The 15,151-nt window shown below is 38.4% G+C and overlaps 1 protein-coding gene across 2 annotated transcripts in view; it reads right to left on the minus strand.

Annotated features, from left to right (window-relative positions):
* Positions 1-106: 106 nt before the first annotated feature.
* Positions 107-15,151, minus strand: part of LOC144636697 (uncharacterized) — a 29,334-nt gene continuing 14,289 nt past the window's right edge. For both annotated transcript variants that reach the window (XM_078495883.1, XM_078495882.1), the window contains exons 11-30: positions 14,584-14,661; positions 13,428-13,538; positions 12,854-12,904; positions 12,656-12,760; positions 12,016-12,047; positions 11,738-11,828; positions 10,965-11,022; positions 9,885-9,934; positions 9,591-9,681; positions 7,753-7,891; positions 7,025-7,126; positions 6,248-6,308; positions 5,790-5,825; positions 5,471-5,538; positions 4,842-4,906; positions 4,246-4,276; positions 4,059-4,120; positions 3,096-3,262; positions 2,041-2,218; positions 107-481 (exon numbers count right to left, since the gene is read on the minus strand). In XM_078495883.1, the coding sequence (XP_078352009.1) occupies positions 381-481; positions 2,041-2,218; positions 3,096-3,262; positions 4,059-4,120; positions 4,246-4,276; positions 4,842-4,906; positions 5,471-5,538; positions 5,790-5,825; positions 6,248-6,308; positions 7,025-7,126; positions 7,753-7,891; positions 9,591-9,681; positions 9,885-9,934; positions 10,965-11,022; positions 11,738-11,828; positions 12,016-12,047; positions 12,656-12,760; positions 12,854-12,904; positions 13,428-13,538; positions 14,584-14,661 (1,677 nt within the window). In that variant the 3' untranslated portion in view covers positions 107-380. The remainder of the gene's footprint in view (positions 482-2,040; positions 2,219-3,095; positions 3,263-4,058; positions 4,121-4,245; positions 4,277-4,841; positions 4,907-5,470; positions 5,539-5,789; positions 5,826-6,247; positions 6,309-7,024; positions 7,127-7,752; positions 7,892-9,590; positions 9,682-9,884; positions 9,935-10,964; positions 11,023-11,737; positions 11,829-12,015; positions 12,048-12,655; positions 12,761-12,853; positions 12,905-13,427; positions 13,539-14,583; positions 14,662-15,151) is intronic.

The raw sequence follows: 15,151 nt of genomic DNA on the forward strand, positions 1-15,151 counted from the left end.
GTTTAAGTTAAATAACAGTCGGGATACCTTACTATTCCGGCGGCGTGTTGAAGACCAGACAAAAAACAAACAATCAACCAAACAACAGCAAAAACCAACAACAGAGTTTAAACGATACATCACTTTATTTGTAATTTGTATTCAATTCGGATCCCGAATTATTTATTCCTGAGATCCGGCACCTCAGAAAGGTAAAACTTTCACTAATTAAATAATATTTTTTCTTTCAAAACCATTCTCGACTGATTCCATCAGGCAAGATAATTGGTTAGAGTGCTCCAAGAAATATGTTTATTGTTTCACATTGGTGAGCACTGCACATAAAAACGAGACATTTTAATATTTGATTCCTATAGTGTCAGCAATAAAACCAAGAGTTGTCATGAACGGTTCGGAGTAGAACTCGCTTGGGGCCTGGACCCTTGCGGAGGCGGCGGCGGCATTGGTCCACCAGGTCGAGGCAAGAACATGGGAGGAGGAACTGAGGAGAGAAACAAAGTGGTGTGTTAAATGAAGTACTGCATGGAAAATGCAACTTTGAATAGCAAGCGAGGATTGTCTCTACAGAAGCTAGAGCCTGCTCTCTTCACAAGAGAGACGGCTAAGGTTTAACCCAAAAATTCCCATGATAAGATATCCGTATATTGTCTTTCATTAAAAATTACCTTAATTCTTAACGGTTGTATTTGAAGCTTGAAGCTTGTGGAGACGTGTTTTCCAGGGCAAATTCGAATTTGGAAGTGTTGGTGTAGTTTTTGTGGGGAGGTAAAACTGGAGAAACCGGAGAAAAACTCTCGGAGCAAGGACGAGAACCAACAACAAACCCAACCTACACATGGCACTTGGATCAAGAATAGGACCCGAACCACATTGGTGGAAGGCGAACGCTCTCACCACTGCGCTATCCCTGACTCCCTTCTTTTGCTCTTGTTCGCGCGTTACAACCCAACAGAAATACAGACGCTTTATATTCCTGCCGGGGCTCCAGGAAGTGTGAAGTGATCAGTACTTCTCATGAGGCGATCTGTCCTCCAGACACGACAACCAAGCCCACACAGCAAAAACACCCCGAGAGACCCGATACTTTTCCTGGGAGTGTATCGGCTTCGAACAACCCGGCCCTGGGCTATAAATCATGATTTTTTTCGGTCCAAAACTTCTCTTCTAAAACATTTAAACCTCAGTAAAATTGGGACTACTTTTGCAGATACAGTAGAACCCCGGTAACTCGAACTCGGATAACTCGAACATCCCGCTAACTTGAACTAACTTCCATTTCCCTTGGATTTGACCCCTTTTCCAGCCATTTTTACTCGGTTAACTCAAACTCGGAAAACTCGAAAACCCAGCTTACTCGAACTAAATTTCGTTTCCCTCGATCAAAATTTGGGTCAAATTTACCCCGATAACTCAAATTCCAGTGCTTGCAACTCGCCACGGATGCCCATTGATTAGAGCAACGAACAGATCACATAATTATTTGACAGCCGTTTTCCACTCTTATCATAAGAATCTGAGATCGTGTTAGAGTTTTTGACGACATAAGTTGAAATTGCACTTGTACTGAAGTGTTGAAAAATCAGTTAACTATCAATTATTAACTTGGCAAATTTAATATTCAATCTACCCCGATAACTCGAAACCCCGATAACTCGAACCCCGCTAACTCGAACTGTTTTTCGTTTCCCTTCAGAGTTCGCGTTACCGGGGTTCTACTGTACCCACATAAGGGGAACAGGGATAGCGCAGTGGTAAAAGCGCTCGCCTCCCACCAATGTGGCCCGGGTTCGATTCTCGGACCCGGCGTCATATGTGGGTTGAGTTTGTTGTTTGTTCTCGTCCTTGCTCCGAGGGTTTTTCTCCGGGATCTCCGGTTTTCCTCCCACAAAAACCAACACTTCTAAATTTCAATTCGATCGGGAATCCGAGGGCCACAGGTTTGTCAGTCGAAAGACTGTTATGTGCAACCCTCGTAAAACAAAGTTGATTTTTTTTAATGTCGCACCGTGATGTTACATCACACGTAAAGAAGCTACTTACGAGGTCCACTTGGCGGAGGAGGCATCATGGGTCTGTTAGGTGGGAACATAGGCATTCTCATCATAGGAGGGAGTGGTGGACGAGGACCATACCCCGGCATGGGAGGAGGAGGAGGGTGAATCGCTCCATCGTTGCTATCTTGGCCAAAAGAATCTGAGCGGTCAACTTTTTTTGAGGACTGAAAAGAAAAAGAACCATTACTTTGACAGCAGCCTTGACGTCACGCTTGAATTGTAAATAAAACATGAACAATCCCTAGGCTTATAGGCAATTATTAACTGACCCCCCTTACACAGAATTTTTTGCATACATCCTCCGCCCATATTTTTTAGGCCTGTCCTCCCTCAAAACCCACCAGCCAACCCCTACCACAACAAAGAACAGTCCCTTATGTGAAATGTTAATGACGGCAATTTTGTTTTTCAGAGTGACTGCTTGGTCGAAAATGAGCATTCCGTCTTCAGTCATCAAAAACACAAGCAAACAAAAACAGATTGCTAGAAAGGAATTTTTAAAGCAACCACTAACTTTTCGAGAAGCATAATTAATATTGATTTCAGAATGGTTTGTGAATTCGGTTCGATTTGGAAGCAATACCGAAGAGTACCGCTTTCTTGAACCTCCTGATAACTCCAACCCAAAAGTCGTTTCTCGTGTATTAGCTTCATTCAGTCAAACACTACAATATTTTACCCTCAATTTCTCGAACTCCCGATTTCTTGAACCAATTTTGAGGCTCCCCCAGGGGTTTCAGGGAACAATGGAACATGGCCATTTCCTTTTTGGGAAAATGGGAACAAAAGGAAAATAAAGCTGGGAACATTTTTTTTTTAGGGAACAGGGAACAACAAAATCGAAGAAATACTTTTTGGGAACACGGTAACACAAGGACGATTTTGTTGGGAACAAGGGAACATGGGACCCTTTGGGAGGCCCTCAATTTTTGTTTCCCTTAGAGGCTCGAAAAATTGGGACTCCACTGTCTCTTCTACAACAAAAAATGATATCGAGTAAGGAGGACGGACAAACCAGACACCCATTCATACTGAACATACCTGAGGAGTAGATGTATTTGTTGTTGGAGGAGGAGTAGCATGGCCTCTGGAGGCAGGGCCTGGTGGAGGGAACGGAGGACGAGGAGGTGTCATACCAAGCATTTCTGCAGGATGAGGTCTTCGCTGGCCAGGAAACATTGAAGAGGGAGGAGGCGGAGGTGGAGGACCTGAAAAGCACCGGAAAGGTAAGTATAAATGAAACAGACAGTAAAACCTGTACATACAGTGAAACCTCGATTTAACGAGCCTCTGTAACAAAGTCCTCGGTATAACGAACGATTTTATTCTCCCCTGTAATAGTAAAATAATTTATATGAAAAACAACCTCTATATGACGGAACTTCGTTATAGCGAACATATTTTGCCAGTCCTCTTGGCCCTTCATTATAACGAGGTTCCACTTCAGCTAATTAGTGGAGAGGGGAGAGTAGGGGAGTGGAGGGGGGGGGGGGAGAATTGACTGGTGAAAGAGGCAGGAAATCAGTGGTGTGGAAAACTGGAATACGGAGGAACTGAAAGTAGTGAGGGAAATTGGTTGGAGGATTTTGGGTGAGGTGTTGGGGCAATGACAGAGAATTTGGTTACAAGGCAAAACCAGTAATGGAGGAATCGGTTAGAGGTTGGAGCCAGAGATAATGGAATCGGTTAGTGGGGGAAATCAGTGATGGGGTCATTGGTTGGTGGGAAGAATTGAAGGGGGAGGAAGTGAGAGGGGGGGGGGGGGGGGCGAACAGTAATGGCGAAATCAACTCGTAGAAAAAATCAATGAGTTGGGGGAAATGGTTTGGAGGGGAAAATAGCGATGGGGAAATCAGTCAGTAGGGGGGGAATAAGTGATGAGCGTTCAATTAGTAGGGGAAATCAGTGTTGGGGGAATCGGAACATATAGGTAGAGCAACAGAGTAGCAATGGTGAAGGGGGGGGGGGGAGATGGTGATAAATTGAGAGAAAGTGTAAACTTACCCATCATGGGAGGAGCACCAAATGGAACAGGACTACCATGGCCTGGAAGACCGGACATGGGACTGTGGAATGAATAATAATACAGACTGTCAACACATTTACCACATACCATTGTGAAACGTCAACCCAGCGTGAAATCTCTCACTGCTTTTAATTTTATTATGCAAGGCAAAAGACTGATGCTCACCTTCTTCGTGAAGGAGAGTCACGTCCATCCACTGGAGAAAAGACAAGAAATAATGATTGATTTTATCAACTCTAAATCAAGCCTGACACCCACTTTAATTAAGGTCTTTGGATGGTCAAGCAAACGAGGGAATGTTATCAAGATTTAAAAAAGAAAAAGGTCTAACACTACAGAACAAATCTGTTTTAGAATTTGTTTCTTAAGTTTTTCCTCTCTTCTTTCGTGTGCACGTTAGAACAGTGCATGCATTTCCTATGAAAATCTGTAATAGCCAGACCTGTCAAGCATGGAGGCTTCAGGTTATGTTTGTAGAATGGCTTTAATAGTCAAGCTAGGGTGTACGACAAGCACTGGTGTTGGAGAAATAAATTTAATGTTAGAGTTAATCACCTAAGAATCAACGCTTACTCTAGGATTAAGTCTTTGCAGTTTCTGCAATTAGCTGTTGATTGGTTATGATTTTACTAGTGGTGGGTTATCAAACCATCTTAGATGTCGGTCTTGGAAATTGTTGTTTACTTCTGGTTAGCTAGATCGCTGGATACATTTGTTAAAAAAAGCAACGGAACTCGAGCCCAGAGAATGCGTGAGCTTACCATGATTAAGTTGACTACTTGCTGAGGAGCTTGGGCGGCTTCCTCTAACCTCTAAATCATAAAGCCTACAAAAAATCAAACAGATATTACATTTGTTGGTTAGACTAAAATATGTCAAGGTGAAATTTGTTAAACTGTCCACCTTGTCCCACTCTGTCGAAATAGCAACCGTGAAGGGGTGCGATATTGTAAAAAAAATACCTGCTACATTAGAATGCTGGATGACTGTTTGGTGCGACAGCTTATTGACAGAAAGAACTGACAAAAAATTAATTTAACGCAAAAAGCAGTTGATACACAGACAGCCAACAGTCAGCAAAAATTATTTTGGGACTGCTAACATTTTAGCGTGTACTCTGTGAGGAAATTTGCTTCAAAAAAATCCAGGACAAGTGCATATTTACACATTTTTAAACTAACAAGTTAGCTCAATGGTAAGAGTGCTGCACAGGTATTGCAGAGGTCAGGGTTCAAGTCCTGGCAAGCCTGATTTTTTTTCAGGCTATATTTTCGCAACTGCTTAATTTGTATTCATAACTACGAGGATCTTCTCTTCATTTATTCTTCATCCGCATTTCAAATATATGATTTAATCTTATTTACTCATAATTTTAACAAAGTTAACTTACTTCCTCCTCAGAATTTCATTTTCATCTTTCAAGCCATCAAGTTCTCTCACGGCAGCTCTATAATCAAGCTGAAACAAGGGGAAAAAAGTTAAATAAACAAAGTGTAGTATAGGATCAACTTTTTAACACTCTTCTAACTAATTGTCATCAGGAGAAAATAAATCAACCGGTCCGTCACTTTTACAAACTTACTTAAATTTCATTGTAGGTATGCAAATTGTGCAGAGAGCGAAGTCTAAAGCTCTTTGTACTCCATGTTTGCCTATGGTAATAGCTGCTAATCAGTCCCTGTTGGTCAATAGAATGTCTAACAACTTACCCAGTTTTGATGAGCCTTTTTCTCCATATTCGATAACTGAAAAGAATGTCCAAAGATAATGTTTTAGACAACAGCAAATGATCAAAATACTGATCAAATAATAACTGATGCTAAATAACATTGTAGAGGAGGAGGGCTAGGTCATTAAACACAAACTGAGTCCTTTTTCTTACATCAAAAACAATGGGTTCTCGCAAACAACTAGACGCCACGACAAGGAGCTGAACCAGCCGTGCAAGGCAAAACGTTTCTGCTTGAATTATTGAACTTTAACCAGCAGGAAAAAAAAAACGCTTTTTAAAACACTACTGAACACATTCTCAAGAAACTTAGCTTCATTAGTTCTCAAATGAGTATTTCTCGTCGAGCCAGTAGTTACGTGAGGGAAATGTGTATAAAAGGAACTAAAACGATAATAAAAACGAAATTTAGTGAAATAAAATGTATTTGTTTTTTACCTGCTCCTTTTTGCTTTCATCAATTTCCTCGATTTGCTTCTTGATATCTAAGTAAAGCTGTCTGTAAAACAAGATTAAAAGAAAACTTTGTACGTGAACTGGTAGTCTCAGGCTTAAAATATCATCGAATTCTCCCAAAGAAAGTGACTATATTTTACGTACGTTTTTTTTTCATTGTGACTAATAATAATAATAATAATAATAATAATAATAATAATAATAATAATAATAATAATAATAATAATAATAAACATTTTTATAGCGCCTATCCAGGCCTGCTCTAGGCGCTTTACAAATCTATAAAAAATTGTTAAAATTAGCTAAATAAATCGTAAAAATTAAAATGAGATTTGAGTGATAATCATAAAACTACATGGTGACCGTGATCAAATAATTACATTGAACTCTGAGACAAGTGATCTGTACCAAATGATTACTAGAAGGCCTGACAAAAATGTTGAGGGAAACATGATTGTGTGGAACTAGCACCCCATCCTCAAACCAGAATTACAGGTACATGCCAACTTCTTAGCAGCAAGACCCAAGATGATTATTACATCCTAGTTGATGATTTTTTAATTCTCATTACCTATCCCCTTGGCAATGTATTGATATCGCAAGGAGAACCTAGATATTGGTCAATCGTTGCAATGAAAGGAATATTTACAGCCACTTGGTACAGCTTTCTAACACCCTTCTTATGGTGGATTTGGCTTTTTAATTCAGACTTGAGTGCAGGAGAAAACAAATAAATAACTGCAAGAAGATGTGAAATACCTATATTTATCTGCATCTACAACAGCTGTGGAAGCTTTTGCTTGTTCTGATTGAAGCTGGTTCTCAATAGAAATACGGGACGATTCCTCAGCAGTTATTTTCCTAAAAGTACAGATACAATGACCATACATGTAAATAACGCCATATTATCCCTTTTGTAAGCATACAGGCCAACCTGACTATCAAAACTTCAGGCCAACTTTGCAAGAAGCAACCTTTTTTAAAAAATTGTGAGCAGTAATTATTATGTTTGTTGTTGTTGTTGTTTTCTTAGTTAAACCCACTGTACAATTTTATGGTATGCCTTTTGATTTTCAACAAACGTGTGCACTAGTTACTGTACTTGTAATCTCACGTCGCCATGTTATGGACTAACTAATAGCCTATACATAGTAGTAGTTAAATATGTGACAAATGAAATCACATTTTTTTCCCTCAAGGGATGGAGAAAGGGAGGGACCTCGGAAAGAGGGATAGCAATGTTTGCATAAGATATACACTCTATGGATGTTGCCAAAAAAATCCTTGGGAATAAAAAGTGCCTTGACACTTTTAATTTGTTGTTATTGTTTTTTTTAGTTGGAAACTGAACTACTTATCATTGTCGACAGAGGCATTGTTTATCTGCATCATTTTCAACCTCTAACACAATCAAAAGCAATTATGAGCTATGGAAAGCAAACACAAACTCAGGATGACAAGTTTACATGCATTTCGCACCCACTTACCGGTGAAGCTCAACCTCAGTTGACTTAAAATACTTCTGCAAGGCCAATAATTCAATTTCTTTCTCTCGTTGTGAAAGCATGGCTTGACTAGCCTTACTTTCTGCTTGTTCTAATCTCTCAGTCTTCTCTACATTGTCATCTGAAAACAAAGTGTTTTTTTTTTTACCTTATTACATGAAATTTTCGCGACACTTTAATTTTGCAAATTTCGCGATTCCAAAAAAATCGCGAAATTAAAGTGACGCAAACAATAAGTGTCGCGAACATAACATGCCGCGAAAATTAAGTGACTCACATTATACCAACAATAAAAAAAATAAGTTTAGTACCACTGAAGGAAGGATTTTCAGTGTAAATGGATGTTGTCGTCAATTGACTCAAGAAAGATAACTCATGCACGTACAAACATGACCTACTTGTAGACATTTTAAGAAATCTAAGAAGTGCTCTGTTGTTGCTATTGCCAAGAATTAGTCCCTCCCTTGCGTTTTTGTTAATTTTAACATTATTGTTCGTTTGATGAAGTCGTTTTATTTAATTTAAGGGCATGTTAAATAATATTGGCAAGGAAATGTCAATTGTGTCTTACTCAAAAACGCGAATTTAAAGTGATTCAAAATACAAAATTTTCGCAAAATCGCGAAATTTAAGTGTCGCGAAATATGCGCAACTCAAAATCGCGAAATAAACGTGTCACGAAAATTTCATGTAATAAGGTAATTAAGAGGAAATCCGCCAGGACTTCGAGTAGTTATTGGACAAAATTATGTACCAAAACTATTTACACCTGATTGCAAGCTTTTGTGTTACTGCTTCAAATATCTTATCGAAAGAAATCTTTTCTAACAACACCACACATCGAAAACACATTTTGAAGTTCCGCTGAATTCCACTGAATCTCTTAAAAGATGTAAGCTTTTGCCCATAGCTTGTGAACTTTAAATAGCATTTTCTCAGACTCTGATAAGAAATTGTTGTACCAGAATTATTTCCACCTTATTGCAAACTTTTTTGTTACTGCTTCAAATATCTTATCAAAAGAAATCTTTTCTAACAACACCACACATCGAAAACACGTTTTGAAGTTCCGCTGAATTCCACTGAATCCCTTAAGACGAATTTACAAAATGGCTACACGTGAGATTTTGCCCATACCTTGTGAACTTTGAAATTCATTTTCTCAGACTCTAATAAGAAATTGTTGTTGGTGTTATCACGGATAATTACTTACATCTTTACCTTTTATTAAGGGTAGGAAATAACGCAATAGGATTTAAATTTTTCTGGAAATTGATTTTTGTCCAACTTTAATAAATATTACTCGACTTCCTAGTGGATTCCGTCTTAAGCAGCAGGGATTTGCTACAGCAAATACATAAGAACCTAGAAAGATTTAATACTGCTCGACGTTTCGGAGTCATCTTGACTCCATTATCAAGAGACTTGTACAGTATGCAAATAAGGAACGCTACAAAATAAGCATAAAACAATGAACAGCCAAAACGAACACCTTAGTGCGGATGGAATCCGTTTGCACGTTAAGTGTGGCTTACGCATGCGAATGTACAACATTTCTTTCATGAGGCAATCAAATTTGCCGCTACATTTTGTGATGACGCGAAATTGTTCGATGAAGCGTTCAGGTATTTCGCAGGTGGCCACTTACACGAGCGCGTAGAAGGGCACACCAGAAAGGCATCATCAATGTACAAACATTACAACCTGCAACACAATTGCCAAATCCTTTTTTTTGGACAAGTAAAACTCAAGTTGGAAAATGAATCAATTGGGTGTTGTTCTCACAGAGCACAGGAATGTTCTGGACATGCATTCCTTACTTTCTAACATCTTTTTGATCTTTCTAAGCTCCTCTGCCTCTGTTTCCAATGCTGTGACTTTCTCTTGCAGTTTATGATTTTCTGACTTAATCTGCAATGCAAAGGAGAGATCGTTTATTCTAGAACTCATTTCCCAAATGGCTTGGAATGAAAACTTTAGACAAAGTTCGAATTTGTCCTTCTTCAATTAAGTACACAGCAGGGCTTGAGGGTAATTGGGAGAAAATCCTTTTGCAAATAAATAGCTAACACATACTGTTAACACTAGTTAAATATGAGGAAAAATTAGCTCACCTCATTGACATTCATTAAGTTCTTCATTCTTTCCGCCATTTCATCCTCATCTGGTAAAAGAAAGGAAAAAAACATATCACAAATTAATATTTTTTAAAGGTTAGCACACCAACTGCAGCCTTCATAACCTTCAAATGTTGCAAACATAGTTAAAAAAATATGAATGAAGACTTTTCAGTCTATCATAGATAGGTCACTGATAGATAGGATGCCATTTAAGAATGACTATGAGTCCACTTGACGAAGTTTGTTACTAAAATAAATTAATATACTAAGATAGAAGAATGGTAAAAAATGAGTAGGAAAAGTCAGGAAAACATGAGTACATTAAATTCAGTTTTTCAGTTATTTATATTGGTCTTCTCGGATAAGGACGATAAACCGTAGGTCCATCTCCTGCATCTTCAGTGTTATGGTCAGCAGGGGACGTAAAAGAACCCACACACTTATCATAAAGAGTAGGGCACGAAGTTCCCGGTGTTGTGTTCTGGTCTTTGCCTATTGTGCCGTTGTACTGTTGAAATGCTCGGAGATATTAGCTATGTTAAAGCTAACTCTACAATCCGAGGGTAAACAAAGTATTCACTATTCACTTCACATCAGTGATCTGACTACATTGAGAGGTTTTAATTGTTTTAATGGACCCTGGGGGGTCAGCCTACCACATTTTCAATTTCATCACAATCATAAAAACTTTACATGCAAAGCAAAATCTTATAGCATTACAGCACATTGTGTTACTGAAAGTCTGTCTAATTCCCTTTAGCAGTTTGACAGTAATGATCTCTTTGGTTAAGACATGTGTTTGCCGCATCAGTTAATAATTTTAAGACAATTATCAAGAAGGTAGCTGACGTATCGGATTCCCACAAGGCAATCATGTAAAGCAGTTTTAGTTTTAGTTTCTTTAATACTTGAGCTTATTGTAACTGATGATTTTCCGTGTTTAAATAAAGCTTTACATTACAGACATGTTCCATGTTAAATATTATATTGAAACACTCATAATTATGTAAACAAAAACAAAGGCGTGGCTGACAAGTATCCTTTAACAATGACATTAATTTAATTGTCCCTTACCAGGTTCCTCCTCCCCATCTGTTTGTAATTTGATTTGTTTCAGACAATCCTTTAACACCTACAAACAATGATAAATTACTGGTAAGGTAACATTGTACTTCATTGAACTCTCCTTGCTGTTGGTCATACGCTTTGTCTAATGTTAGTTTAGAGAACTTTATGGTGAATCACCAACATGTATGTAGAATTTTTAATGATTTGCTTTGTCTTGTACATTGGGCTGTAGAGATTCTTGGCGTAGATGAGGCAAGAGCTGCTGGGGGTGGTGGACCAGGTGGCATGCTCTCCAGAACATTCTGAAATCTTAAAGTTCTGCAAAGCTATTTTCACCATTTCCTAAATATTTCTTAACAAAATCAATTTTATTGAACTAGGGGTTATGTTTCCAGCTAAACATATTTTTGATTTTACTTGTTGACAAGTGCCTCATTCTATGGCCCTTCTGTGACATGCCTCCTTGAGAAGTAAGGAACATTTACAATAGTGAAGTGCACAAGGTCTAAAATAGAATGCAAATGAATAAAACCCCCACAAGGCTCAAAAAACAACAGCATGTTCTGAGAGAAATGGAAGAAATCTAGGCAAAGTTATTTTTATGAAAGTGTTTTAGGAACACCGGCTGTTTTTGGAAATCATCCACCATTTCAGTTTGTTTGTATGAGTCTTGTCTGAGTCATAACATCACACGCCCACTCGCCCATGACATTTGTAAAATGTTTCCCAAGGCATGCTCAAGCAAATAAAATGAATGACTAACAACATAACGAACGTACCTCAACTTCATTACATCTGAACTCATATTGTTGTTGAAGCTCCGTCAGACGCAGTAATTGATCATCAAATTCAACTTGTAAATTCTGCTTCCTGTAATAAAGTCAATTCCATGTCTTAATGAGTCAAATTAAATGAGCAAAACCACCGCTGAATGATTGTGTGTGATTGTGAAAATCAGCGTGCTAACCATTTTGCTACTACATATGTCCTGAGTGGACAAATGTGCTTGTTAGTTCTGCTGATTAAATTCAAGCAAGAAATAATCATTATAACTTACTTCTCTTTAGTCTCTGTCAGCAATTGCTCAAGCTGTTCAAAAAAAGAGAAAGACAGATTAGGTTACTGGAAATTCTGAGAGGGAAGGTGGGGAGGGGGGTGGGGTGGTTAAACCTAGAAAATTAGAGGAGGAGTGGAATCATGTGAAGCTATTTCCAGAGGGTGAAGAAACATGAAATTCCTAAGGGATTGGGGGGGGGGGACAAAAAGCCATCTGTGGGGGTTATGGATATTTTCTAGTACCATACACTACATAGAAGTTCTAAGAAATTATGAAAGCTCCAAATATCATTGATTGGACAAATGTCATTGACTTGTACAATAAGTGCCCCCTATTGTTAATAACTGCCCCCACTGAAGTCATCGACACCAAATAGATAAACTTGTGAACATTTACTGACATACCGCATCTATATTTACTGCTAGCTGAACTTTCAACGATTTGTTACTGTTACAATTTTTGTTATTGTTATTTTTGTTAAAGTTTTGTTTTAAAAATTTGGCTGTTTCTCAAAAAATTACATAAGCACCCTGTCCCGAATAAGCCCCCTTTTTCGAATAAGCGCCCTCCCTTGAGGTGCCAAAAGTAAATAAGCGCCCTGGGCGCTAAATTGAATCATTACGGTATGCTTCTTCTGTACCTCTTCTTTTTCCACATTGGCTTGTTGAATTGTTGCATCAAGGTCCTTAATTTGCCGTTCCCCTGCCTCCTTTTCCCTCTGTTGTTCTTGAAGACTGTCATTCAGCTTGAAGTGAACAAAACAAAAATAAAAATAATACAATTAGCTTCATGACTTTCAGCAATAACAGCAAAATGCAAAACTATAACTTTTGCCTACCTTTTGAATTTCACTCTCCTTAGTCTCAATGTTAGATTTCAAGTCGAAAATCTGTTAAGACAAAGCAAATAGTTTACAATTAAAGAGAAATATCAGGGATGTAACTAAGAAAGAACTTAAAAGCTAGTTAACTGAAAAGCCCAGCCGACTCAAGATTCTGGTCTTGTATAAAGTCAGGGCTCGAGCCATGCGGCCCATACTGCTGGAGCTTATCCCAGTTTCTCAGTTTCTGTAGCATTAAGCTGTTAAAAATATTTTTACTCCACCCCCTGAATGGGTAGCTAGTCCATTGCAAGGTACATGTACCTCCCCCCCCCCCAGCATTGTGTCCTTGGTACCCATTTATACACCTGGGTGGAGGGAGGCACTATGAGAGTAAAGTGTCTTGCCCAAGAACACAACACAGTGACCCGGGCCGGGGCTCGAACTCGGACCGCTCGATCCAGAGTCTGACGCACTAACCATTAGGCCACCGTGCCTCCCATACATCCATTTTAAAGCACACTGCTTGAAAAATTATTTAGATGCAATGAATTCACAGATGAAGTTTGTCTTTTTTGAGGAAAACTCTTACCATGTTCTCACATCCATCAATTTCCTCACTTTTTTCTTTAGATTCAGCAATTAACTTTTGACATTTATCCCTCATTTCTTTCACTAAAGCCTCCAAATCTTGTTTTTCTTTCTATAAAAACAAAAAAAGGGACAAAGTGATAATTATTAGGACAGCAATATTTTATAACTTATCACTAAAAGTGAGCACCGTACCTCTACATGTCTATGTCTTTTATAAAAGACATACCGTACCTCTACATTTCTATGTCTTTTATAAAAAGATCCAGTGAAAGAGAACTTTAAAACAGATATACCTTAAGTTATATCATTTACCAAGAACAAAAAACCTGTTTGTGAAAAAAGGGTGTTTTAATTGAGCTTCTAGTTAACAATTTTCTGGGGGACATACCGCGATATACCCCTGACCCTCTTAGCAGCTTGGGTCTCCAGCCACCCAAATCTTGCCTCGTATATGGCAAAATCTGCCCATGACTCTGGAGTTAAGCATCTTTTTGAACCCTCGTATATAAACGATTGGCAACCCATTTAAACCAAGAACAATAATAATTAAAATACAGCTGAATCCCAACAACGAGAACCCTGAGCCAATAACTCAAAACTCCAGCAAACTCAACCCGTTTTGATTCCCCTCCAGATCTTTTCTTACTATTTTTACCCTTGACAACTCGAAACTCCCAGAGATTCCAACCCTTTTTGAAGGAAAATAGGGAGTATTTTTAGCGCTGAAGGTGTGCGCCTCTAGGGAGGTCTGGAAGCATGTTCCACTGGAAAATTTTGCAAATTTAGGTTCTCTCAAGTGCCATTTCCGGCATTTTGACATCATTTCTGAGTTATTCTGAAAAGTCTTTATTCTTTTCACAAACATTTTTGGTACTTTTCTTTACTTTTGCTACACTCAGATCGCAAAAAGTACTAAAAATTAGCAATTTTTCTCTTGTTTTCAGAATTTCATGATAAATCGGGAGAATCTGATATAAATCGGGAGAGCGGGAGGCAACGCATCAAATCGGGAGACTCCCGATCAAATCGGGAGGGTTGGAATCTCTGAACTCCCGATACCTCAAACCTTTTTCAATATTATCCTTGTTAGTTCAAGTTATCAAGATTCAACTACAGGTAAGAATAACAAAGTGATGACTACACAAATCTCAAACCTTGTATTTCTCCAATGCCTTTGTGAGTTTTTCAATTGTCTCATTTGTATTTTTTAGCTGTTCCTCAGAGATAAGTTTCTGGAAAATGCACAGAAAAAACCTTGTCAGTAATTTGATACCCAACAGGAAAAGTTCCATGTGCAAAATAAAATTAATATTACCCTTATGGCAACTTAATTTTTTCTGGGATACGATTTTTTTGTTCAAAAAGTGACAGGTGTTTAAACTTGATAGGAGTAAAACCTTGTGCATACTGTAAATGATTTAATAAATGCCTGGGGCGTCGATTAAATTTTAGGGGTTCTACAAGGGGCGTTATATGAGGCGTTAAATAGAGAGAGGTGTTTCTTTCACACAAACTAAAACAGCGTTTACAAACAAATAGGACACAAAGTTTGCTGGTGCAAGGTAAGACAGAAAACAGAGTTTGTGAGTAGGAGTCTAATTTATTCTGTGCTAATGCAAAGCTATCTGACTATGTTCTCATCGACATCGGGGTCAACCATGTTGGTATTGTTGGCCTCTACGTACATGTATGATGTTCGAATCAAGCAAGAAACAAAATATA

The sequence above is a fragment of the Oculina patagonica genome, chromosome 13, assembly GCF_052425735.1.
Source record: "Oculina patagonica isolate OP01 chromosome 13, crgOcupat, whole genome shotgun sequence".
In the NCBI taxonomy this organism is placed as follows: domain Eukaryota; kingdom Metazoa; phylum Cnidaria; class Anthozoa; order Scleractinia; family Oculinidae; genus Oculina; species Oculina patagonica.